General features: G+C 47.7%; 1 protein-coding gene and 1 long non-coding RNA gene across 2 annotated transcripts; one reads left to right on the top strand and one right to left on the bottom strand.

Moving 5' to 3' along the window:
- Window positions 1-32: 32 nt before the first annotated feature.
- Window positions 33-18,218, bottom strand: LOC308577193. Its single transcript, XR_014003511.1, has 4 exons — window positions 18,020-18,218; window positions 17,368-17,565; window positions 10,998-12,262; window positions 33-128 (listed from the first exon to the last, which is right to left on the bottom strand). It is a non-coding gene; the product is annotated as an uncharacterized lncRNA (long non-coding RNA).
- Window positions 18,219-18,347: 129 nt separating this feature from the next.
- Window positions 18,348-23,884, top strand: SSR4 (signal sequence receptor subunit 4). The gene is made up of 6 exons (XM_081177224.1): window positions 18,348-18,506; window positions 20,767-20,885; window positions 21,345-21,419; window positions 22,279-22,368; window positions 22,906-22,971; window positions 23,752-23,884. Exons 1-6 carry the CDS (start codon window positions 18,434-18,436, stop codon window positions 23,854-23,856), a joined length of 528 nt encoding a protein of 175 aa, XP_081033350.1. The 5' UTR covers window positions 18,348-18,433; the 3' UTR covers window positions 23,857-23,884.
- The last annotated feature ends 1,750 nt before the right edge of the window (window positions 23,885-25,634 follow it).

The following is a 25,634-nucleotide window of genomic DNA, read 5'->3' as shown; positions in this document are numbered from 1 at the left end:
TCAGCTGTTCGTTTGTTGGGCTGCGTTGATTTCCACTTGGAGCCAGTGTGTTCGGAAGTAGAAGACACGTTGAGATCCTTTCCATGCTGTCCTGATAATGGACTCCTGCACACCTGGGCCTCTGTCCTCTGGTCAAATAAACAAACATACACAACAGAAAGGCGGTGGTCCCTGGCTAGTTTCTCACAGAACAAGCGAGACCTTGTTTGTACAGTTCTACAAAGGCTGGAAACTTTTCTAAACCTAAAGCTGGGAATCTGAATTAATGGTTAATTCAGGGGGAACATCTGTATCTCTCTCCCTAATAGCTGCCCATGGCTTTATCTAGCAAAGGATTCTGAACTTAGTGCATAAGGGTTGCCCCCACCCCCTCATAACACTAGGACTCCTGAGCATCCAGTGAAGCTGAAGTCCTCCTCACAGCACACAGTTAAACTATGGAATCTTCTCCCCCATGAGTTTGTGGAATCCTATCAATGGCTGCTGGCCATAGCGGCTCAACGGTTGGAGGCAAGATGCTTTTGCACACTGGTTGCTAGAAACTCTGGAGGGGGAGGATGCTGTTGGGCTCAGGTCCTGTTCACAGGCTTCTTTTGGGCATCTGCTTAGCTGCTGTGCAAACAAGATGCTACACTAGATGGGCCTTGGAGGGGAGCCAGCAAGGTGCTTAATGGCTGCACAGCCCCAGAGGTCTGGTGGGCAACCTACCCCCTAGGAGAGTCCCTTGCTACTCTTAGGATGAAACTCCTGGGTTACTAGGAACACTTTGAAAATCATTAGCTTAGAATGCAGCAAGTATTTCTCAAACATCCCACCTAGACCAGAAGGTAGTTGTGGTTCAAAATCTTCCTTGCGTTTCTCTAGAACTAAACAATAGCGCTCTGCTAAAGTTTTGTGTTCAAAGTTTAACTTGGTTAACATTTTCAGATTGTGATCAGTATTCGCCACAATCAAAATGGGCCTTAGTGCATTTCCTACTCCATGATTTCTTCAGTAAATGTCCTTTTGGCCCTTCCCATTCTTGCTTTTTGTCCCCCCCTTTTCCAGGCCAACTGAGCAAAATTCAGTACTTATTGAGCAAAATAAACAGGCGGAAACTGAAGAGGGTACAAGAAATAATAACGTATGCTGCTCCATGGAGGGAAATGGAATAGCATTGAAACACATTTAAGCATCAAAGAGAGAAGCATGGGTCTCCCATGTTTAGTTTGAGCATTATGGCAGCCTCATAGCTGTCAACCTTCCCCTTTTTTGCGGAAAATTCCCTTATTCCAGCGCCTTTTCCTGCTGCTTCCCGCTGCTATCCCAGATTGTTAAATATCCCGTAGATTGTCCCCGAGACAGGTGAGGCTGCTGTTCCCTTATTTTCTAGGCTGCCAATCCCTTATTTTCAAATCTGAAAGTTGACAGATATGGGCAGCCTGTAGGGCTGTTCCCTTGATGCGAGGACAGGACACTTAAAGGACAGGGTTCAGCAGTGTTGTTTCTGCTTAACTGAACTTGCATGGCAGTTGGGGGGGGGGAATTATAATTGACTGAGGGCCACAATCCCAGCTGTGCAACTATCCAGGGGCTACCTGTAAGTGGTGGGTGGGACAACAGGCAAAGGTGGGTGGAGAAATAAACACATTTTTAACCTTTGTATGGGAGGCTGCTTTCTACCAACACTCTTCTTCATCTAGGCATCCAAGAGGCAGAGTTCAAGGATGCAGGCCAGCTTGGCAGAAACACTCAGGGAGGTATGAAGCAGAATGGAAATGAGTGTGGAATTTTGGAGGGGGGGAGGGAGGGAGAAGTCATATTTGGTATAGAGAAACCTGTGCCTGCTAGTGAAAAGGACTACGGGGGGGGGGGGATAACAATTGGTCATTTTTGTTTAAAAGCCAGTGCATTTTGTCTTCCTGACAATAAGCATGACTAGCTCGTCTCTCTACTCTTAGGGTGCTTCCAGGTGGCCTGATTTTTTATTTTTAAGCATTTGTCCTAATTGGTTTCTGGGGAAGTTAAATGCTGTTGCATCAAAGCAAGTGCTGCCCCACACTTTCCAGTGCACTTTCCCATTACCTCCCTTAATGCAAAAAGGCCAGTCGTTTGAGGAAGTGGGGTTGTTGTGCAAAACTTCCCAGTCCACTGTGATTGCCCAATAAGAATTTACTGGCGTGTGGTTGTCTCTATTTTTGGGTGGGAATCAGTCCAGAAGTGCCCTTGCTCAGCTTGTAATTGTAAGCGAAGCCTACGACCAACCAACATTCCATGCTGGCTCTCTAGGGTGGAGCGGTGCTCATTCACCATATATGCGTCCCCCTAATAGCAGGGTTGTGTATATGCTGCAATTCTGTGGAAGTGGGCAAAATAATGTGGAATGTAGTGTTTGGCAGAGAGTTTGGTGGTTTTCCATTTTGAGGAGAGGGGAAGCAACTTTCTGTCTTCTTTGATTGCAAAGATAACGCTTAATAATATGTGGGCAAAGGTTGCTGAAATCTCGGAAGCCTTTGCATAGCTGAATGAGTGGGTGGGGGCTTCACTGCTTATTATGTCATTACTTTCCCCCGAGTTGCAAAATGAAAATTATGCAAGGTAAGAAAACTTGCATATTTGTATAATTGATATGGGGAGGGGGGGTCTATAACTTGATTATCTTGACACAGAGTTCAGCGCTGCTTGCTTGCAACCCCAATTACATTCCCTCCAAGTCAGGTGCCTCCTCCAGATGTTGTTGGAGTCCCATCAGCCCCTGACAGTAGAGCCAGTAGTCAGAGACCATTGGGAGTCCTAACATCTGGGAGGCAACCCCTATATGATGAGAAGTAACCCCGCCCCCCCCACACCCAACAGTGCAGGACTTAGTGAACTGCTGGAATGTATTTGCAGTATTTGCTTTCTTTTTACATATGCATGCAAGGACATAAGCAGGAGATGCTTCTGCAGAAGATGTCCAATCCCTCAAACTCTGCTCCCAGTTTTCTACCCCTTGGGATGTAGCACTTAGTTCATCCTCGCCTTGCATGTGCTCCCTCCAGAGCAAACTGTCTCCCTCCACGTGGCTTCACCTTCTCAAAGCACTGGTGGCTGCGGAGGATTGCCCAGCTACCCAGAACATGAATGCTAAGGCTCCTGGCCACTCATTTGCAAGTCAGCCAATCTCAAGCACTTTGCCAAAGCCCTGGGAGTTAAGCTCTGTCTATTCTGGTTTCATGTGCGAATATATGGTTTGATGTACTCACTAAACCTATTTTTAAACAATCTCATTCTGCTACAGCGGAAAGAGGCACAGTATGGCTGTGATCTGAGCTCACACCACTGTGGGAACTCAGTAGCTGACATTTTAATAAGCAGGCTGGTGGTGGAGGTGCTGAGGCTGCAGCTGCCTGTGGTTCATTATGGCCAGCGGCTCTACCTGTGCACAGCACAGAGGCCTCTACCGTGCAGGGGAAACTTCAGTGTGCCTAGCAAGTTCCCAGGGAAAGGGCCACAGCTCAGGGGTAGAGCGGCTGCCTTGCATGCAGAAGGTCCCAGGTTCAAACCCCAGTGGCACCTCCAGGTAGGACAGGGAGTGGACCCTGCCAAGCTGCTACCAGTCAGTGGTGGGGCATAGCCGGGGGGGGGGGGGTGCCAGCAGGGCTGTGGCCAAGAAGCATGGATTTTTGACTGGGTATGACACAGGTGCCTCCAGGGCCCTTCTCCTGGCATCAGAGGAAGCAACGCTTAGGGTGGCCATAAAAGTGTTGAGCTCCCCCCACCCTTTTGGGCCAAAGTTGTTGAGCTTTCTTAGTTGTGGAGCTGCTTTAAAGGAAAGCTGGCAAAAATGACACTGCTGAGATGGATTGCCGTACGTTTGGATTTTCCCATTTTGATGATTTCTGCCTGGACACTGCTTCCGACCGCAGTATTTCAGGTATGTCTGGGAAATTCTGGACGTATGGCAACCCAAGCAACACATGCAGAGAGGAGCAGCAGGCCAGGCCGCGCTGGGGGTGCCAGCGTGGGGGCACTTACTTTGCCCCCACCAAGTGCCGCGTTGGCTGGCTCCCCCTTGCATGGGTGGGTAGGTGGTGCAGCGCAGCCCTGCTGAACTCTGGTGTGCCACAGTGGGATCCTTCACCCTCTGCGCCCCGCCCCCTGGCACATGCATACCCCTCCAGTGCGTGCACCCGGGCACCGGGAACTCATGCTAGGTGGTTGATTCAATGTCAGCTAGATGGACCTAGTGATCTGACTCAGTATAAGGCAACTTCCTAGGTTCCTAAGGCCCCAAGGTTTCTGTTCTGGTAAGAGTCCTGGGGTGCTTCTGCATCCTGGCAAATTTCAGGCTGCACAATTAAAGTTGTTTTCGAGGTCTTGTACAACAAACCTGCTCCCCCCAAAGACTTCACTTTTCATGATAAGGAAAGTGCTGGAGAGTGAGGGGAAACACTTGCTTTGACCCTTTAATTTCCCTGCAAACAAATCAGGGTGAATGCTCAGTGAACAAGTTGTCTGGAAGTATGCTCAGGCTGGTACCGAATGGGCTTTGGCTCCAGCTCTGTGACCTGCTTTTCAGTGTATTATGCTTTACTGCTATTTTGGGGAAGCTTGGGAAAGAGAAAACACCAACAAATCCACTTTACTGCTTGCTCACCATATTTCTGATCTTTAGTAAACGGTCCCCACAATGGCAAAGTGGTGTCCAAATCAAAGTAAGTCCTGGCACCACTAAACCAGGCTAAATTGGCACCTGAACTTTCATTTCAAATATGCTTTTAATAAAAGGGTTGTGGAATATTTTTTGCCAGGGAGCAGAGCGGAGCCCATTCATCTTGACCTCAGATACCCTGATAAAACAACCAAGCATTCTGCAGTGGAGTTTATGGTTTGTGGCTCTGTTTCTGAGCTGCTTGCTAAATCTACCCATTGTTACAGCACTCTCTTTTTTAAGGTATAGAAATTACTTTCCCCCCTGTTTTAAGTCAGATGATGATTCACCACTTCAAACACTGTTCTAGAACGGCTTGTTACACAGCACTCTTGATGGAAGATGAGGCGCTCTTTCTCCTTGATTTTATAGAATTTTCAATCAATGCTTTCTCTATTATCATGCAGAAAGATGTCTGGAACTGGAACATGCACAGGGTCTACCAAAAGCCTGATCGAGTGCTTCCCCATCTAGAAGCCTGAAATGTCCCATGCCCATCTTGCCCAGGAAACCCTAGTTACCAAATACAACACACACAATCCTAAAAGGAGGACATCTTCATATGGAAACATTTTTTTAAAAGTGGAAAATGCCGTTTCCTTCCCAACAAAGGTCCTTTGTCCATCACAGATCTTGCAAAGCATCACATACTGGACAGAAAGTCAGGGTTGTGGGAATTTCATATTTTCATACATTTTGAATTAGAATGGGACTGAAGTGGGTGGGAGAGAGGAATTCCTATGTGGGTCCTGAATGTGTATCTTATGGAAGCTTGTAAAATACTGTGAAGCTGCCTTATGTCTCTTAGAGTCAGCATATAGATTACTCTAACCCTGGATTGGCAGTGGTAAGGAATCTCTGGCCCTCTGCATGTTGTTGGACTACAACTCCTATCAGCCCCAGCCAGCCTTGGCCCAATGGTCAGGGATGATGGGAGTTGGGAGTCCAGCAGCATTTGGAGGGCCACCGCTGATTTAGGACACCTAGTTTGGGAGACAACCCCTTGGAAATTCTCCTGTACACACTCAATGTATGGTCAATTAACTGGCTTGCACAGGAGAAATCCCTGTTGGTGTCTAGGGCTGAAACACTGTTTGCCTTAAACACACTCGCAATCTGCAGGCGCCAGCGGGGCTTGGGCTGACTTGAAGGTCAACTTTGGCAGCTGTTGCTGAACTCTGCAAGATAGGCGCCTGAATCACTGCAGAGCTGCCACAATAACCCGTTGAGCAATCTGCATGGCTGCTGTAAGCTCACACCCTTCCTGGAAAACCCTTAGCCTAAGGCAAGGGGGGGAAAGAGCCTTCCTCTGCCTACAATGCAAAGTGAGGCAGCGCTTTGCAGGAGAGTGAGGAAGGTTCTGCCCTCCAGCAGGCCTTTGCTCATGAAACACCAAGGCTCCCTTGAAAGAAGCAAGCGCCTACAGGGTGCATTTTCTACCACTGAGTAGGATTGTCAACTGACCATAAATTTTCTTTTTTTAAAATATCAGTCTGGCATGCTCCCATGTCCTTAACAGCAGTCAGTCAGCAGGAGAAGTATTTTTTATTGCATGGAGAGAATGATCAGGTGCTGCTACACTCAGAAAAAATAATTATCCTCCTACCAAATAAAGAGATGAGGAGATTGTGATCGTCCCAGCCTTTCTCAACCTTGGGGCCCCAGATGTTTTTGGCCTACAGTTCCCATCATCCCTGACCACTGGTCCTGTGAGGTTGGGATCATGGGAGTTGTAGTTCAACAACATCTGGTGACCCACAGGTTGAGAAAGGCTGCAGGTTGTTGGACTACACTTCCTATCATCCATGACCATCAGTCATGTTTGCTGGTTCTGATGAGGATTTGGCTCAGCATCTGGAAGGTGTAGATTCCCCATCCTTTTGTGAACTGTGGGAATGTACAGAAACAGGTTGCAGGTTGCAGAGTGGCTTTCAGCGAGCTGTGAACCCCTCTCATGTGTGAATATTATTGGCAACTGCGAGCATTGGGGGCAGAGCTGCTGCTCATGGACTGAGCAAGTGAGCAGCTTCCACCGCCCCTCCAAAAAAAGCTCCTGCTGCATTCAACTTGCTGCAAGCTGGTTCCACCTAGCTGGCAGAGAGCAAGCAGCAAAGCTTCCTCAGCTCTCTGGCACAGAGGAAGTCAAAAAAGCCACAGCAGGGCAGATGCTGGGAGGGCTCTCTGACAGTACAGAGAGAGGGAGGGAAGAAATTGGTCAGAGGCAACATTTCCCCCACCGCAGCTGCCTGCCCCACCTGCTCAATGCATAATCACGGGGGGGGGGGGAGCCCAGGAGTCCTGGTTCCTTGGGCAGGCAGATCAAAACACCAGGGACATTTGCCGTGGCAGCAATAAGAAGGTCCCTGGTCCAGCTTGGCTGTGTGGCAGCACTCCTCTTCGTTGAACCAGATATACTTAGCATGAATTTCCTCTGGTGGTTGACTACTGCCTTCTTTTTGTTTTAAAAGGCAACGTGGATTAATGTCATGAAATAAACCCAGTAAGCAAATTAAAATTGGCCTGACTCACTTAGGAGGAAAGGGGGCTGGGAATGGCAGGGGTGACATGCAGTCCTTTGTCTAGGCACCTATAAAAATTAAACACAGACTCCACCGTATTCCAAGAACACAGCCGTGTGTTAAAACAGCCTGTAATGAGACGTCCACTTCCCACACCCAGATCCAGGAAGACCAGGGCTGCATCTGACAAAAAGAGCACCCATCCTTTATGCCAGGTGTGGGGAAGCTGTGGCCCTCCAGATGTTGCGGAACTACAATTCCTATCGGCGGCAGCAAGCATAGCCAATGGCCAGGGGTGATGGGAATTGTAGTTTAGTCTGGTCTGGGGAGCCAAAGGTTTTCTGGGCTTGCATTGTGATCTCTGGAACTGTGGTTCCCCCTTCATTTAGATCAGCCTGAGCCAGTCTGGCACTCTCCAGGTGATGTGTGCAGCTCTCATCATCCCTGGCCATTGCCCATTCTGGTTGGAGCTGGGCTGGTCCTGTATTGGGGTCTGCAATGTGAGTAAGCTACCAGGGAGGCAGCAAGGCAACAAGAAGTCTTTGTGGGGAAAGAGAGAGAAATATAAACATAAGGAAAAAAGTTTGGATTCCAATTCTTGGCCTTGTCAAAACATGTTCTGGAAAGGAGTCAGGAAAGAAGATCAAAGGCAGACATGACATTTTTGCAAGAGCAAACTTAGAAGCTCCTGGATTTTGTTCGGTCCAAGTGTAATTCCCTTCCCGGAGGTTGAGCTCTGAACGACATTATTACAGCAAAAGGCAGCTAGGCAGGCTCCCAATTGGCTAATACCAATCATCACAAAACCCCTCTCCCACCCTCAAGCCCCCAGTTCCCAGAAGAATTGCTTTTGGCTTTCGTTGTTGCTACATTCCTCCTCTTGTTGCTTTTGATGTTGAAATAAAATAGAAGGGGCAATCTGCTTGAAGGATTGACAAAGGGAGCATGACTGATGGACGAGTCAGCGTTCAATGCTCCAAGATGCACATTTGTCACTTCAGTTGCAAAACCAGGTTCACTCCAAGGCTGAAGGAGCCACTCTAAGATCTCTTTTATGTCCTCCTCTCTCACACCACCCCAACAACTTTCTGTGCCTTCCAGGGCAGACTTTCCAACAGCTGCTTACAAACCCCCTGCTTTACTCTGCAACTGTAGTATAGCGCAAGTATACCCAGCTCCACCTTAGACCTAACCTGATGTCTCACTCCTTCATCTGCCCAAAGGGGAATGATAAAACTGACCGGCCTCACAGGGCTGTGCTACGAATGACCAAAATACTACCCATGAAGATATTTGAGCGCTAAAAAGAAATCCCGTTTTAATTATACTTTGACACTTTGTTTACGAGCTGTACTGGAGGTTAATTTAGAGTATGGTTACCAGACGTCCCCATTTTCCCGGGAACAGTCTCCGGATTTACAAATCTGTCCCCGGACAAAATCCATCCCCAGAATGTCCCCGGATTTCATCTAATGTCCCCGGATTTATATTTTAAATGTTGTAGATTTATTAGTAGGCAATGAATGTTGTGTGATTGCTTCTATGGCATAAGACACATCATATGGGGATTTCCGGCGAGGCAAAATGGCGGGCACCATGGCAGCGAACAGCTCCTGAAGCCAGCCAGAGCCAACTGCGCTACCAGGCTGGCTCCAGGCTGCTGAGAAGCACTGCCACCACCGAGGGGGAACTGGGGACACCCAGCGCGTCAACTGAGGGAACTGCTGACACACACACCCCGCGACCCAAATCAAGCCAAGAGCCAGAGCGCCCAGCCAACCTGCTGACTGCCCAGCGGCGCTCCGGGGCCAGTAAAAACGCAGAGCCGACGCAGGGAGGAGAGGAGAAGGAAGAGGAAGGAGAAAATAGAGGAGAGCCCTGACCTTGCCGTGCCGCTGCCATGAGGAGGAGAGGCAGGAGAGCACCGGGAGGGCAAGGGCACATGGCCGAGCCCAGGCCTGACCCGAGCCTTCTTCATGGCAGCTAGCACTCCAAGACAGCAGGCCGAGGCCCAGAGGAAGGCTGCGCAACAGAGGAGACCACAGAAGAGAAGATACTACTTCTCTTTTTAAAAATATATTTTTTAAATATTTTTTTCTCTTTTTTTAAAAAAACTGTCCCTCGATTCTTTGGAAAAAATCTGGTAACCTTAATTTAGAGGTATTGTTTGTGCATCGGAATGCTAGGCTGCATACACCCTGCATTTAAAGCAACTTTAAAAAACGTGACCCCCAAAGCATTCCGAGAGACAGTTTGTTCAGGGTTGCTGGGATTCGCAGCTCCGTGAAGGGTACACTACAGTTCCCAGAATTCTTTGGAGGGGAAGGCATGTGCTTTAAATGTGCACAGCCCTAGTCTCTGCCCCGCTGATGCCTCCTGCAGACGGACCCTTTCCTTGGGTGCCCCCTTGCTTGCTTCTGCGGCAGGCCTGACTCGAGCTCTGATGGCGCCAGTCCCAGACCCCTCGCGCCATGGATTTGTGGAGCCTGCTAATGATGGCTGTCAGAGCTTAAGAGAGGCCAAGGTGAGCTTAGGGTTTAGCTCTCCTGGGATGTCTTGGCTGGCTTGGCACAGAAGTGATGCTGGCACCCAGGGCAGCGGCTCAGGAGCGTCCTGGAGAGCGATGCTCCACAGCTCAGATATTCCCTTCTTTGGGCATCGCTCCCTCTGGCAAGCGGAGCACTTGGCTTGGAAGGCAGCACCTCTCGCCTGCCTTTCTGGCTGCAGTTCACGCCAGGAGGAGGGGCGTTCCACTGCATTAAGCCCTTGTTCTTGGACCCTGATGCCACCAGCTGGGCAGGATTTCTCTCGTTAGTGTCCTTGTTCTCTCTCACACATATGCAGACACACAACCACAACCCCTGGCCTTCCCCGGACCTGCTGCCTAGATTTTTTCAAACAGCTGGACAATTTCAGCCGGTCTTGTGGAAATGGAGGAACAAGATACTTCCTCTGGACAGCTGTAAGCAAACCACAGCACCCACACCCCCTTCACAATCCAATCTCTTGCCACTGCTGCCCCAGAGATCCCAGATGGGCTTTCGCTTCGGCCTTTAAGAGCAGCATGCACGGCCACCTGGCTCTCCGCACTGGGGGAGAAGCGGCATCTGCTGAAGTTCTTCCTCCGAGGGGACAGTTGAGGGTGCCATTTCATATGCAGTGTGGCACCCCGGGACATGCGCCGTGCCCACATGGGAGACGGTGGAGGTGTAGGCCTGGTTCCAGCATGAGGCCAGGCTTGCACTCTGGCCTGGCCCTCTTGACTCGGCTCAGTGCACAGGAGGCCAGACTGACCTGTCCCATTTCGCTGCCTGAGGCCAAGCAGAAGGGGCCGGCCTCCACCGCCAAAGCCTCGCTTACTGAGGTGGTGTGACGGCAGCTTGCGGGTTCTGCCCAAATCTCACCAGAAGCCAACGCTGCAGCCATTTCTCCCTGCTTATTCAGTGGGGCCCCACCCCACTGGGATTCTGCCTCCCGAGGCAACCTCTGCAGTTGGCCTCATGGGTGGGCCGGCCATGACTAGAGAGGCAAAGCACCCCAAGGAACAGGGGCCAGGTTCCTCACAGGACTTGGTTTGTGCTTTATACCCTCCTTAGATACCAGGCCAGACTATTTGGCTGTATGCACACTGACCTTTAAAACCCACTCTGTTCCTCAGAAGGGATTTGGCCGCTGTGGTTTATCTGTCAGAGTTACAATTCCAAGAAACCCTTAACAAACTACAGCACCAAAAATTCTTTGAGGGAAATAATGTGCTCTAAAGGTACAGTGTAGAAGCAACCATAGTCCATTGAGCCCAGTATTACCTGCTCTGACTGGCACCAGCAGCTACCCAGTACTTTGGCAGCGAGGGGCCTGATCCTCTACCACCAGCTACTTGGTTGTCTGCATCTGGAGCCTTCCGCATGCAACACATGTTCTCGGTCTCTGAGCCATAGCCCTGCCCCTGCTTCAGACCTTCTCTGAGGCGTGCATGCCAAAATGGTGGGCCAACATTAGTTTTAAAAAAATGGAACCTGCAACAAAGTTTTGCAGCATGGAATACTGCTGTTCAGAGTTTCTCCCCTCCTGAGCTTTCCATTTTTGCCAGCAGTCTGCTGGCATTCTGCGGTCACTGAGCATGCTCAGTGGAGCTTGGGCTGTTTGGGGGCAAGGGTGGCTGGCAGAAAGGAGTACAGTGGCCCCTGGTCTCTCATCAGCCACCTCCCTGAGCTTACTGGAGGGAGAAAGGTAAGGCCGCAGGGAGGGCAGCGCAGGAGAGGTGCCGTAGCACGAGCGCTGGATTGGCTTCACCACCCCTTAGAGATTTCTAACAAAATAATTGTTTGCACTTCCACAAACCTTGGGGTTCCCCCAAACCCAGTGACACCTCCCTCTGTGCAGAGGGTGCTGCTCTGGTTACGTTAGGATTCACACTCAGCAAATTCAGGGTTGGTTCAGCGTTCATTGTTGGTATATAAGCTCTCCAGGTTTAGCGGAGAGCAAAAGGTTAAAGGTTAGGTTCAAAAGATGGTCTGCACATGCCGATAGAGGAGCGAGCACATTTATGTAGGTGATCTCATTGTGCCCAACATCTGCAGGCAATGCCCATTTTACAGATGGATAACAGAAACTTAAATACTTGAGCACACCCAGTGAGTCCATGGCTAAACTAGAAGCTGAGCTCGGACCAGAGAGATCTGAGTCCAAAGCATGATCTCCTGGCTGTGGATCAAGCAACACTCTGCTCCTCTTCCCCTGTGATGTCATGATGAAATGGTTGCAGTTCATTCCCAGCAATAGAGGCAACGTCCCCTGCAAAAGAACAATGCTCTATTTAAAGAAGCCAATTCCTTGGAAAGCAGGTCAGAGCCACATTCTTCCTTCTCCAGACTGACAGACATGTAGACTGTTGTACCACAAGTTACAAGGAACCATGGGACAACGGCAATCATAACCCTACTTGCCTGGGAGTAAGCCCACTGAATTCAATAGGACTTACTTCTCAGTAGACACAGTTGGGTTTGTGCTGCAAGACATTATCAGTGGGCTCTAAACCATCATAGGCTAAAGAGCATTTTTCTTAAAGAATCTGAGAAAGGAAAGACAAAACTGCATGAAAGTTATGTAGTTATTGTTGTTTAATTCCTAAAACCAAAACTCTGGTCTCTAAGCTTCAAAAGCCTACAAAATATTTTTTCTTAAAAAGGATCTGAACAAGGAAAGGCAAAACTTGCATGCAAGTTACAAAGCTCTTGGTTTTCAAAAATTCCTCAAACCCTGACTCGTCGTATCCCTTCTCCTCCACCACACCAGAAGACTTTTAAGATAAAACAGAAATGCAGATGGGGTTCTAAAAGCATTTAAATATATATATAGAAAGCAAAGCAAACCACAACCAGTTTGTGCTTCGAAATGTGCAGAAAAGAAAACATCCTTCAGTCTCCTCCTGACAAACCCTGAGAAGCCACATTCCTTCAGATGCCCTTAGCCGGAGCTGCTGGAGTTTCCGCCCAGTCACAAAGGACCCTCCCCACCCTCTACAACCTCTCTCACCCCTGCAAGGCAAGGGTTAATGGCAATCGCTCCTCGCCATCTAAGGGCAGCAGAAACCCAACCCCATCAAAAGCCATAAAAGTCCATTTTCAGGAGCGAAAAGAAGGCTGTGATTTATTCCCCTTCTCATAAATAACAGTGTTGAATTAAAGGATTAAGGAAAAGGAGACCTATTCTGGGAAGATGGGACTCTGAACAAAGAACTGGGCGCCAAAACAGGATTCAGGACGCCTAGTCAAGAATAATTAACACAGAGATTAGTTGGCACCTCACAACATGTCCTGTGCCACTCTGCTGTATCGGGCTTTTTCTTTTTAAGTAATAAAAGGGTAATTTTCCTTGCATCTTCTGGTTTTTGATTGTATGGTTGGGAAGACTTCTAAATGGAGCTGTGGCCAAGAGTCTCTCAAATTTCTCAATCCCAGTTGTGGGCAGAGAACTTTTTTGGGGGTGGGGTAGATATTACTTAATTCTCCAGGAGACAGAGAAATCCTCCCACATTTTCTCAGGTGTAGGACTTGTCATTAGCAGTGGCCGTGGAACTGTTCCTTTACTTTTTTCACACAGTTCCTTTCTCTTTTTTTCTTAAGGGGTGTTGTTGTTGTGACAGTCAGGGGCAAAACAAGGCTTCATTCCACCCGGGTCAACGACCCAGTTTGGCACCCTCCCATGTGCATTTGCGTTCCCACGCAAGCTGAGAGCCTCAGTGGCACTCTCTGGGGGCTTCACCCGGAGCAACTAGCTTGGTTAGCCCCTCCGTGGCTCTGGTGACAATAACAGTACTTTTACTAGCTGCCATGCCACCATTATGCATCCTTCACAGAGTCCTGGACCGAGTCCTGGGATTCTTTTTGTGCTTTAAATGTTTGGTGCTTATGCAGCCTGAGAGCCAGCAACTGGCTTGCCTGCCCTGCCCCCCATCATTAATTCCCACTCCCAGTAATTCTGCAAAGCCAGGCCCTAGCAGAGGCTGATCTGTTGGGGGAATGGGGCACTGCCCCAACAACCTCAATCAACCCCCACCTGCCCTCCCTTCCCACTCACAGCCTCTCCAGGGGGCGGCACTGCCTGCCTGGTTTCTCCTCCTTAGTTCCAGAATTGCTCCTTGCACACTCCACAGGGAGAAGGATGGGGGCGGCGGCGGGACTAGGAGTTGTCTCTGCCAGTTGTGGGTTCTCTGGCACCACCTACTGTTGGGCTCCCTGCCTCTCACCCTACCAGTCCCAATGGACACCAGTCAGCCATAGCAGGTCCTCAGTTCTAACTAGCAGCCCAGTTCCTCACTATTTTAGCAGCCTGACTAAGGGGTGCAGCTGGGGCCTCAGGCATTAGAGTTTGGGTGCCACTAACACGATGGACAGACCCTTCTGACCCATGGAGCACAAATCCGTAGCTGAATCCCCACAGAGATGAACAGGAGTTGTGCAAGAACAATGCCCACTCCTTCATTGTAGTGGATGTTTTATCTTGGGTCCCAATACATCTGGACCAGCCCATTTCCAGACCCATCCTATCCACTTTATTCAGTTTCAGAGAGACACCTGGTGGCAATAGCGAGGAACTGCATATATCACTTTCTTCAAGTTGAAGTCTTTGCATCTGCATCAGGAGTAGCCAACGTGATCCCCACTGGATGTTGCAGGACTACAACTCCCATCACCACAAGCCATGCTGTCTAAGGATGGCGGAAGCAACACTTGGAGAGCACCACATTGGCTATCCCTGATTGGGGGATCTTTGGATTGTGGTTACGAGATGAAACAACGATCAGGAAAGTATCAGCTGCACAAAGTCTGCATGTAGGCGTGCACAGAAGATTGGGTTGGAGGGCTGAAGGAACTTTATCCTTAGGCGCTGGTGATGGTAGAGCACCAGACACCCTGGTTGGACCCCTCAGGGTCAGATCCCATTCTGAAATGGGGTGGAAGGGCAATTGACTCCATAACCCTCCACAGGGCAGGAGATGGTGTGGATCAGATTACAGGAATATCCTGGTCTGGTCGCTGTTCATTTCCTGACCGGTTTGAGCCTTAAAAGGTACGCTCTCTCCAAAGGTTGGGTCTTCTTTAAGAAACTGAACCCTTTGAAGGGACCCCTCAATATTCTTATTTCAGGAATAAAGGGCAGGGCAGTTGGGGCAGGGATGATGGCCCTATTCTCTCCAATGCAAATAGGTGCCTATGCCCCTTCCTATTCTTCTAGATCCAGGTTCCTTCTTAAAACGAAACAAGAACTTGGGAGACTTGGGGCACTTGTGGTCGCACCACAATATTTTCTCCTCATTGCCTCTCAATACTGCTGAAAGCTCCACCTGTGGAACTTCTGTTTTTCTGGCAGCTGTTGAGAGAAAGAAACTCCACCAGAAAAAAGATGCCAGGGCTTCCATTACTGGCACCTGCCCTGCAGCACTCCTTGTGGGTAAAATTTGATGGCTTCATAAAGCAAAGCCAGAAATGGATTGTGGATACATCTTTTGTTGGTTGGTATGTACCTCAGCATTAATAAGGTTTGTCTATATAAGTTCACTCCCAAATAACTGGATGATGTTTCTATGATAGCATTCACTAATTCAGATCCTCCAAGTGTCCCTATTTTCCAGGGATGTCCCTGATTTAAAGAAGCTGTCCCGATTTAAGATTTGATCCCAGAATGTCCCACTTTTGCTTAGGATGTCCCTATTTTCGTTGGGGGAGTATGGAGTTATCCCCGAGCCGTCTGAAGGCAATCCTGTATAAGCAAGTGCATTAAATGTTTAATGTTTTATTATGTTTTTAATATATGTTGGAAGCTGCCCAAGAGTGTGGGGTATAAATAGTGAAATTATCATTACAGAGTGGGATGTCCCTATTTTCATCAGATAAATGTTGGAGGGTATGCTAATTAGCATTTAGTTCAGTGCCCTGCTGTATCTTCCCTGCTCCTGGGAGAATGGAAATTTAAACTCCTGTGGCACTTATGCTTCTCAAACTGCTGGAGGCCTCTCATCAAATTGGGGAGGTGGGGAAAACATGGTTTTTCTTTCAGACTTACCTCTTTTATTTTTATTTTTTTAATTATATTTTATTGCTTTTTTCCAGATATAAGTATAAAGTCAATTACAAAACAGAAACAGCAAAACAGAAAAACAGAAAAAAAGAAAGAAAAACAGTAAAACAGAAAAATTCATTTTTCCAGAACGTTTTTCCATGACCTACTGGACTTCCCCACGTCTCCCTCTCCCTGCATTCTTTACAATAAAAATGTCAGCAAATTGTTACCTTGTTTCATGCGTTTTTTGTACTTTCAGATAGTTATACTTTAAGTTTAAAATACTTGTTATCAAATTACCTTTGTCCTAAAATAAACATAAAGATTACTTTAAACTTTGGTTCTTTCCTGATTATAACTTAATTTCCAAGATCATCAAATTTTAGTTGCTGAAGCTAGACTTTCCAAGTCCTGCAAATTCTTAACATTCATATAACTTATGATGTTTTTGTAGATAGTCCTTAAATTTTTTCCAGTCCTCCTCCGTTGTTTCTTCTTCCAAGTCTCGGATTCTGCCAGTCATTTCAGCCAGTTCCATATAGTCCATCAATTGCATCTGCCACTCTTCCAGCGTGGGTAAATCTTGTGTCTTCCAATGTTTGGCGATGAGAATTCTTGCTGCAGTAGTTGCATACATAAAAAAAGTTCTATCCTTCTTTAACACTTTCTGGTCGACAATGCCCAGAAGGAAGGCCTCTGGTTTCTTGGGGAAGGTATACTTGAATACCTTTTTTAACTCATTATAAATCATTTCCCAGAAGGCCTTCACTTTCAGACAAGTCCACCAGAGGTGAAAGAATGTCCCTTCAGCCTCCTTACATTTCCAACATTTATTGTCAGACAGGTGGTATATCTTTGCAAGCTTGACTGGGGTCATGTACCACCTATATATCATTTTCATAATGTTTTCTTTCAAGGCATTACATGCCGTAAATTTCATACCGGTGGTCCATAACCTTTCCCAGTCTTCAAACATGATATTATGACCAATATCCTGCGCCCATTTTATCATGGCTGATTTGGCTGTCTCATCCTGAGTATTCCATTTAAGCAGCAAGTTGTACATTCTCGATAATACCTTGGTCTTTGGTTCTAACAGTTCTGTCTCTAGTTTCGATTTTTCCACCTGGAATCCTGTTTTTTTATCCAACTTAAAAACCTCTTGAATTTGAGCATAATGAAACCAATCTTGCACCTTATTCTTTAGTTTTTCATAGCTCTGTAACCTCCAATTATCTCCAATTTTTTCTATCATTTCCCCATATTTCAGCCATCCGGCCTCCATATTGGGGTTTTTTCGGGCCTTGGCCTCCACTGGTGATAACCACCTCGGGGTTTTACCTTCTAATAAGTCTTTATATTTTGTCCAGACCATAAATATTGCTTTTCTGACAATATGGTTTTTAAACATCTTGTGAGTCTTTACCTTGTCGTACCACAGATATGCATGCCATCCTAACGAATTGTTAAACCCTTCCAGATCTAGGACATCCGTGTTCTCTAAAAGCAACCAATCTTTCATCCAGCAGAAGGCTGCAGCTTCATAATATAACCTTAAGTCTGGCAGGGCAAACCCCCCTCTTTCTTTTGCATCAGTTAGTATTTTAAACTTACCTCTTTTAAGCTTGTTACAAATTATTTCTCTCCACCAGGCACAATATGTATGTGCCTCCTGATTTCCACATGTGATTTGTGGTCACTGACTCAATCAGAACCCCGTCTGCAGTTTCAATGTGTCTCTTTTAGGCGCTTTACTGTTAAGATTAGGCTCCATCTTTCACTTCATAGGCCACACACTTCCTGCATGAGAAACTGTGCATAGGAAGTGCAAATCCTCCTGTAGAAACACGCACTTTTAACTTAGGAGTGTATCTCTTTGCAGAAAACAACTCCAACTCCCCTCAGCCCCGACAAGAACGGGCAGTGGTCAGGAACGAGGAGACCATTTCAGCTCCGGCACAGGTTGGCCACTCCAGTGAGAATCAGGCCTTGGGCACAGATGCTGCTGGAAGAGAACACCCATTGCTCCTGACTACGGGCCAAACTGTTGGGGCCAACAGAAGTCTGAACCCAAGAACCTTGGGATCAGCAACTGGGAGCCACAGGGCCAAATCCGCCCCCCTGTGCTGCACCAATGAGAGAGCGGAGCGAGAGAGAGGCTGCAGCTGCCAGCCTATAAAACTGTGACCACCCACCTTGACCAATTAGACACAGTTACACAACTTTCATCCCACTGCTTATCATAAAGTGGATCTCATTGGCTTACCCTCATACATATACATCCCGCCCATTCGTCTCCTTTGTCCAATGGGCAGGGCCAGGCAGCCAAGGATGACCAATGACAGCAGAAGCGACGTCCAATCAGATGCTTCCGCCTGAGTTATTGGCCGAAGGAAGTTCGGTGCGAAGGAGGGAATATCCAGGACAAGAGAGGCTGTAGGAGAGATGTGTTATCACCCACGCATGCGCAGTTGGAGACCGCCACTCGGTTTCCGGCGCGACAAAAGTCGCGGGCGGCCATTTTAAGGAACCTTCGAAGGAAAGGCCACGTCTCTTTCCCTTCGGCCGCCTCGCGTCACGCGGCGACGGAGCAGCGGATTGGCTGTGGGGGCCCTCGGCCCCAGCATCCCCCGCGCGGGAGGCGGGCCGCTCCTTTTCTCGTCGCGTCTCGCTGGTCGCGATGGCGGGCGCCGGGCTGAGGCTGCTTCGTCTGGCTGCGGCGGCGGCGCTGCTGGTGCTGAGCGGGGCGCGAGGTACGGTCACCTGCCGCGGCTGCGAGGGCGGGCCGGCCCTTCCTCCGGGGGCCCGAGACTCCCGCCCTAAGGGCTGTGGGTTCGAGGTCCCCCTCGCAGGGGGTGGGCTAGATGACCCTCGGGTCCCTTCCAGCTCTACACCTCTAGGGTTCTGTGGGCGTCGTCGGGTAGGGGGAAGAAACGCGTGTGCGAAATGCTGGGGACACGTGTCTTGGCCCCGGGAAGCTCGCCCACCTCGCGGGGTTGCTGTGGGGGCCCAAGGGGCGGGGGGCCGAGCCGTTCGTGCTGCCCTCAAGCCTTTCCTGACAGCTCGGTTTGACTTGTCTAGCGCACCGTGTAAACCTGACTTCCTCAACCTCGGGCCTCCAGATGTTTTGAGACTACAGTTCCCATCATCCCTGACCACTGGGCCTGCTAGCTAGGGGTCATGGGAGTTGTAGGCCAGAAACATCGGGAGGGCCGAGGGTGAGGAAGCCTGGCGTAAACTCCCCGCTTCCCCCTCGGTCTCTCAAGGCTCCCCACGTGGCACCACCTGCGCGCCAGGCATGGCCGCCCTGGACAGACTTTGTGAGCTGACCCATTCCAGGGGTTTTCTTAGGAACATAGGGAGGTAGTCAAAGGATTTCCCCCCCTAGCCCCGTGTTGACTGGCAGCTGCACACCAGGGTCTCAAGCAGAGAAGCGTCTGAAGGTGGTGGACTCTCCTTCCTTGGAAGTTGTCGAGCAGAGGTTGGATGGTCATTTAGTGGAGATTGCTGCATTGCAGGGGGTTGGACTAGATGACCCTCAGGTCCCCCTTCCAACTCTACATTTCTAGGATTCTATGAGTAGAAACGCCTCACAGCCACGTGTCAAGGCTCAGCCTGATAGGGTTGGGGGTTGTCGTTTTTCACAAAGTGTAGCTGAATCGTTATTGGTCTTATCTGGATGTTAAGTCTAATTCAGTGGGTCTTCTTTGGAATCATGCAATTGGGCCAAACTGCCTGTAGTGCCTCTGTTTCATAGTGGCTTTTTTACCATGTGCCCGTATGACATTTCCCATCCGCTCCCCTTCTTTGTTCTCACTGCTTAAGCTCTGGCCTGATGAAAAGTGTTGACAAACACTAAAGCTTGCTCACTTCTTTACAGCCTTCCCCATTTGTTTCAGTAAAATATATTGTGTTAACTTTGGATTTTTCCGTCATCCTGGAAGATGTTAATGAAGTATTCCTGGAGCAGTTCATCCAAACAACAGCAGGAGCTTAATGTCAAGTTATAAAGCAGCAAGCAACCATTTGTGTTTTCACAGAGCTCTTTCTTGGGGCTAGATCTTGCACACAACATAAAGGAGAAGAGAAAATATATAGGGATACTTAATGACTTTCTTAAAATGGTGCTTCAGGGGAACATAATGTATGCATCTTGAACACTTCACTTCATTGCAGCTCCTACTTGTACCTTTATAATGTGCAGTTTTACCATTGTGCATGTGTATAATGAGGCAGTACATGAACTGGTAAAGGCCAAGTATATAAACTGTACATAAACTGGTAACAGCCAAGTTAAAACTTACTAGCTTTTATTGATGGGGTTTGGATTAATATTTGACACATCTAGAAACTTTATTTTATCTGACCTTTCTTAATGTTTTGACCAATTTCTAGCCAATGCTGTTGAAGCAGTTGGCAATGCAATTTGTAGAAAATGATAAAACAAAAATATGAATCATAACCAACCAACGCATAATAAGATCAATGTTCTGTAGTTAAATCTAGCTCAGATTGTGAGCCAACATTACAAACACCTTCTGAAAAGACCAGCTGTCTAGCAATTCTGGGGAAGCTGATAAGTTGAGTCTCCCTAAGATGGGAGTTCCACAGTTGGGGTGCCACCACATTGAGATGTAGCAATTCACAAAGGGCACAGTTTTATAAATATTTAATAGATTTATGTGTATGTGCATGCACACACGTGCCTATCTTGTCACAAATGTGAGTAGCTTGTGATTATTACTAACTTCTAGATGTTGTTTTTTTAACTAGTAGGATGTGTGTTTTCTTTACTACTTGAGCCTTAGATCCAGTTCTCTCAACAGGATCCTTTCATTAATCAGTTGGTAGCAGTAGGTGGTTTCAGCAATTCCTTAAGGTGCATTCTGACATCTTGAGCTCCGTAGGAACATTGCATGTAGACCATCCTCTATGAATGGCCTCAGATGCTTGCTTATCCCTTTTCAGGTTCATAATGTGTTGATTCATAAGCCATTTTTTCTTTCCTATCAGCTGAAACCTGTACAGACCCAGTCATCTCTCCATCCTACTACACTACCTCAGATGCTGTAATCTCTTCAGAGACTGTCTTTGTTGTTGAGATCTCCCTCACCTGTAAGAATGGAGCACAAGTGAGTGCTGGAATACGTGGCTTATTTCATTTCTAAAAATAAAGTGCCACCTTGTAGATTTGATAATGGGCCTTAAATCTAGGGACTAGGGTTTCCCGTTTTGCAACAGTTGCATCCAAGTATGTGCATGGATTTGGATTTATGGTGGGTCCCAATCCATGGGCTTTCCATAGTGTACCCCATGCTACATTAACTTGCCTCCCCGAACCATTGGCTGGCCTGGCTTGCTGTAGTGCCAGCCACTGATGTGGGGGGCACATGTACATTTTGGGAAAGGGACAAAAAGGGTGCATCCAGGGCTCTCTGTTATCTTCACCAAAGACTCTACAACCCCTATAACTTGGAGGGGATGTTGGCATTTGACCTAGAAAGATTTGCCTTTCCCATTGTCCCTGAGCTTTCAATACGGCGTGCTGTGATTCCCTCTGATTTGATATTCATCCTACTCTCTTTCTGTAGAATGTTGCTCTCTATGCAGATGTCAATGGCAAGCAGTTTCCTGTTACTCGGGGTCAGGATGTTGGCCGCTATCAGGTAAGAATAAGCAGTGATTTCTGGTAGAGACAGCAAAATGCTAGTAACACTCTGGGCAGAACAGTGTCAGATTTGAGTTTAAATTCTAGCTCAGTCACATATCTTCTGGGTGGGGCCAGCTTAATTGACATTAACTCTTGGGAATATTTTGAGAATGGGCATTTTTAATACATCGCGAGTAGAGAATGTGCTCCCTTCAGGCTTCTCTGCAACGTGTGATGCTTTGTTAAAATCCAGAATCCTGGATTTTTCTCCCAGCTTGTTTAAGCACTTTTTAATGTTCATTTTCGTTACTTGAAAACGTAGACAAAAACAGTGAATCAAGTAAAAATAAACCAGATTCATCAGACTTGTATGACATTCAGGGCATGTTCGACACATGAGAATAATGGTAACCAGAGCAAGAATATTGTAGAATACACCCTTTTATACTCAATATAGTTTGTCTGTGATGGTGATGGGAAAGTTGTGCAGTTTGCCAACAACTAAAGAAAGTAGGCTATAACTACCTTATGGTTTTTGGGCTTCATGTTTGACGTTGACATTGCTGAACAAGTTGGCAGTCTTTATGCTGTATAAATTCAAGTTAGGAAATTGCAGTCCTCCTGCACAAACGCATGGCTCTGGATTTATGGTGGGTCTGGTTCCATAGATCCCTCCATAGTGTACTCCATGCTAAAGCAAGCTGCTACTCCGAACCATTGGCCAGTCTGGCTTGTAGTAGCCCTGGCTACTGAAGTGAGTGGCACATGTGTTCAAGCATCTTTTGTGTGCATGCCCATCTATGTTCCCCTCTGATCGGGGGGGGGGGGGAGTCCATCCTCGCTCAGCACTGATTGCCCATCCCTTTCTTTGGCAGGTCTCTTGGAGCATGGAGCATAAGCTGGCTCGCTCTGGCACCTACGAGGTGAAGTTCTTTGATGAGGAGTCCTATAGCATCTTGCGCAAGGTGAGGTTGCCCCCTGGTGGGGGAAGGGGGTGGCTTAGCTAATTACATGGGCTGTAGGTGACATGACCTTGCTAGTAGCATAAGGAAAGAAAGCTCTTGCTGGTACTCTTGGCCTTAGTCCCACAGCTCTTACTCCATGTCTTCTAACATTTGTTGTCCTCACTCTACCTCCCATTTATACCCATTTTGAGAAGCACACAGTGTCTCACTTACCACTGAGCAACTGAAGCCTGTCTGCGCACACTTGGACTCGAGAGAGTGATCCTTCCTTTAATGGTGGATGGCAAGGATCCCATGGCAACCTGAGCCCCAGTACTTAAAAAAGAAAAGAAAATATTTCAAATCTTAATATATTCATCAACCTGGTTTCTCGTCTTTATGGTCTCCACTGGACATTTCCCTGCAGAGCTACTCCTTGTAGGAGAGTGGCAGTGATACCAGATCCGTGGAGAGAAAATTTATCCCACAAGGAGCCCTGTTTAACTGTATGTAAACTCACGATATCCCAATTCTATCTCTCCCACTCCCCCCCCCCAGGCTCAACGCAACAACGAGGATGTCTCTGAGATCAAACCCCTCTTTTCAGTCAATGTGGATCATCGAGTGAGTAAAAGAGGGGGAGCTGGGCAGCCTGCTCCTCTCTGGGGAAAGGGGCTGCTTCCAAGGGTGGCCAGTGCCCAAGACAAGGTGGAATGTCTTTTACAGCGATGCTAGATCTTTCAGTGCTGTAATGAGGATGGTAGTTTGTGGGTCTATTCTATGATGGGCACCATGGAACATTACCCGAGAGTCCAAATTTGGGCCCCTTGCCACAAGGCAGAAGCAGATACCTTGACCTCACCAAAACGGGACTGTTGAGCATGGGTCATCTGTGCACAAGGCAGAGGCTATTCTCTGTACTTTGGTTTTTGGGTTGGATGGAGAGGTCAGCAAGTGCTGGTGGAGGAGAAGCTGCAACAAGCTATTGGGCATAAAGGGATGGTCCAGAAGGAGGCTTTTTATGTCCCTTTCAATTTGGTTGGGGTGGCTGTGATTTGCACTTCGGGCACTGGCTGAAAATGTCTCCTCAGTTTGAGGCCTGATCCCCAATTTGTTGCTTGTCTGTTGAGATTATTTCTACACCTGAGCCAGGGTTAAATAAACCTTGAATGCAAATCCCTGCCCTCTGTAGAAACCATCTGCCTTCATGGCCAATAATCTTTTAAGTCTCTCAAGGCTCCTTATCCTTGGCGCTGCTGTTCTGTGATCTTCCCTGGAAGTGCACAGCAGGCCAAAAGCGGGGATACCGAAAAGATTCAGCTACAACGTTCCTGATGCCTAGCTCTGTGACTTACATGTTTTCTGTTCTCTTTTCTCCTCCTCTCCCTCGCCCCAACCAATAAGGGTGCCTGGAGCGGACCGTGGGTCTCCACTGAGGTGCTGGCAGCATTCATTGGTCTCCTTGTGTATTACATGGCTTTCAGTGCCAAGAGCAACATCCAAGCGTAATCCGTTTCAATAAACCTTTCCTGCCAGACTTGCTGTGTGTGTGTTTGCCCTTGTCCTTTCCAGGGGTGGGTGAGGATTTCTTTACACTGGGCTCCACCAAGAGCCGCATCACACAGTGCAGCTCCCCCTCTGGCCTGCCAATAATCAGTTGTTGGGGCTCTTGCAGGGAGTGGGGGATGAGAGAAGAATGCAAGGACCAGTAGTGCAGCTCAGGATAACCAGGTGGGATTAAGGCAGGAAATGTTTGCTCCTTCTGGACTTCTTCCCTCCTTTTCTTGTTCCTAAAAGTAGCCTTTGAGGATGCCAGGATACTTAGAGAATAAGGATCAAGCACCTCTCATGTATCCACCTCCTAGACTGAACCTGAACCCATTTTTGCAGCACAGTCTTCTAAGCCGTGGCTGGCTCTGTGGTGTGGATGTGCTGTAATGGCAGCTGCCACCCCACCCCTGAGGTTTGGTCTCCTTTTCTTTGCATTAATCCTGTTAAGCAACAATATTCGCACCACAGCTCCTTATCCGCCTAATGACAGCGGCTCCTGGTGTGAACCAGTGCAGTGCGGCTGGGATTACACCATTGCTCTAAAGTTGTGCTAATGCCGGATTAGTAAGGGAAAGCTTGCCACAAAGGGGCTGCAGGGAGGATCTCTCTTGAATATCCTACTGTGATCCTAGAAAGGCAGTGAATCTTGCTGGTTATGGAGAGGTCCTCATTTGCCATTTCCTTGGGCAAGCAAAGCTATCTGGCTTGTGCTATATCATCTCTGCTTGAGGCTAGCTTGGCCTTCCCGAGTTTTTTTCCAGGTGGCTGCCCGCATCTCTGTGACCTGCTTGACATGATGAGTTAACATTGCTCTGTTAACCATCCAATGTCTTGGCCCCTTCCCAGGCACTTGGGGACTGACTTTGAGTGCTGCTTTGTCTTGACGTAGCTAGGGTAAAAGAAGTCCTGCCTTTGTTAGAATTCAGAATTTGTTAGAAAAAGGGAGTCCTGCCTTTGTTAGAATTCAGGAGGGTTTTTTGAGTCCTCTCTAGGCAATCTAAGCCCATTGTAGAAGTCCGCTACAATGATACAAAAGGTAAAATTAGTTCAATGCGATGCAAGTTCACGTTAAATATTGTTTGAAGTGGGGGTAACTAAAGGTTTCCTAAACATTTGATTGCTAAATTCAAAAGCTAAAGAAAATAAATATGTGTGGGAGGTTAGGGAGGGAATGTTCCATCTAGAATCTGCTGCTTAATTGAACCAAGAGTAGGTATGGACCCAATGTAAAGCAAACTTATCCTCTGGCTGCAGCTGCCACTCCCTTCACTGAGGTGTGTGTGTGTGTGCGCGCGCAATTTTCAACAGCAATATGCTACCTACCCTTCCTTTGCCTGGGATATTATTCTTTGATATAAACTTCATGTACTATACCAACCTAAATGTTACGAATTTCCCTAAGGAACTAGGGGGGGCTTGTAGTTTTGTTAGAGCAGTGCATGCAGGGATTTATGCCCATGCAAAAATCTACATATATTCAGGGGTTCATCAAAAGCGTAAGGACAGTAAAAATCCATAAATCAATTTTTCAATACAGATAATGTCCATAAGACTATGCAGTGATAGCATAGAAGAGCATTAAACAGCCTTCAAGTACACTTCTTAAAAAAGGGAAAGAACCTATATTAGGAGTGAGTGTTCACTGTGTTCCTTCTGTGTCTGGTTCTTGCCACAAGGCCATAACTGATCTCACAATTGTGTTCATGTTCTAAAACAGCTTCAAGCCTTTTCACTGT

Source organism: Podarcis bocagei, assembly GCF_964188305.1.
Source record: "Podarcis bocagei genome assembly, chromosome: 17".
NCBI classification, from domain to species: domain Eukaryota; kingdom Metazoa; phylum Chordata; class Lepidosauria; order Squamata; family Lacertidae; genus Podarcis; species Podarcis bocagei.
This window is presented reverse-complemented; position numbering and strand designations above follow the sequence as displayed.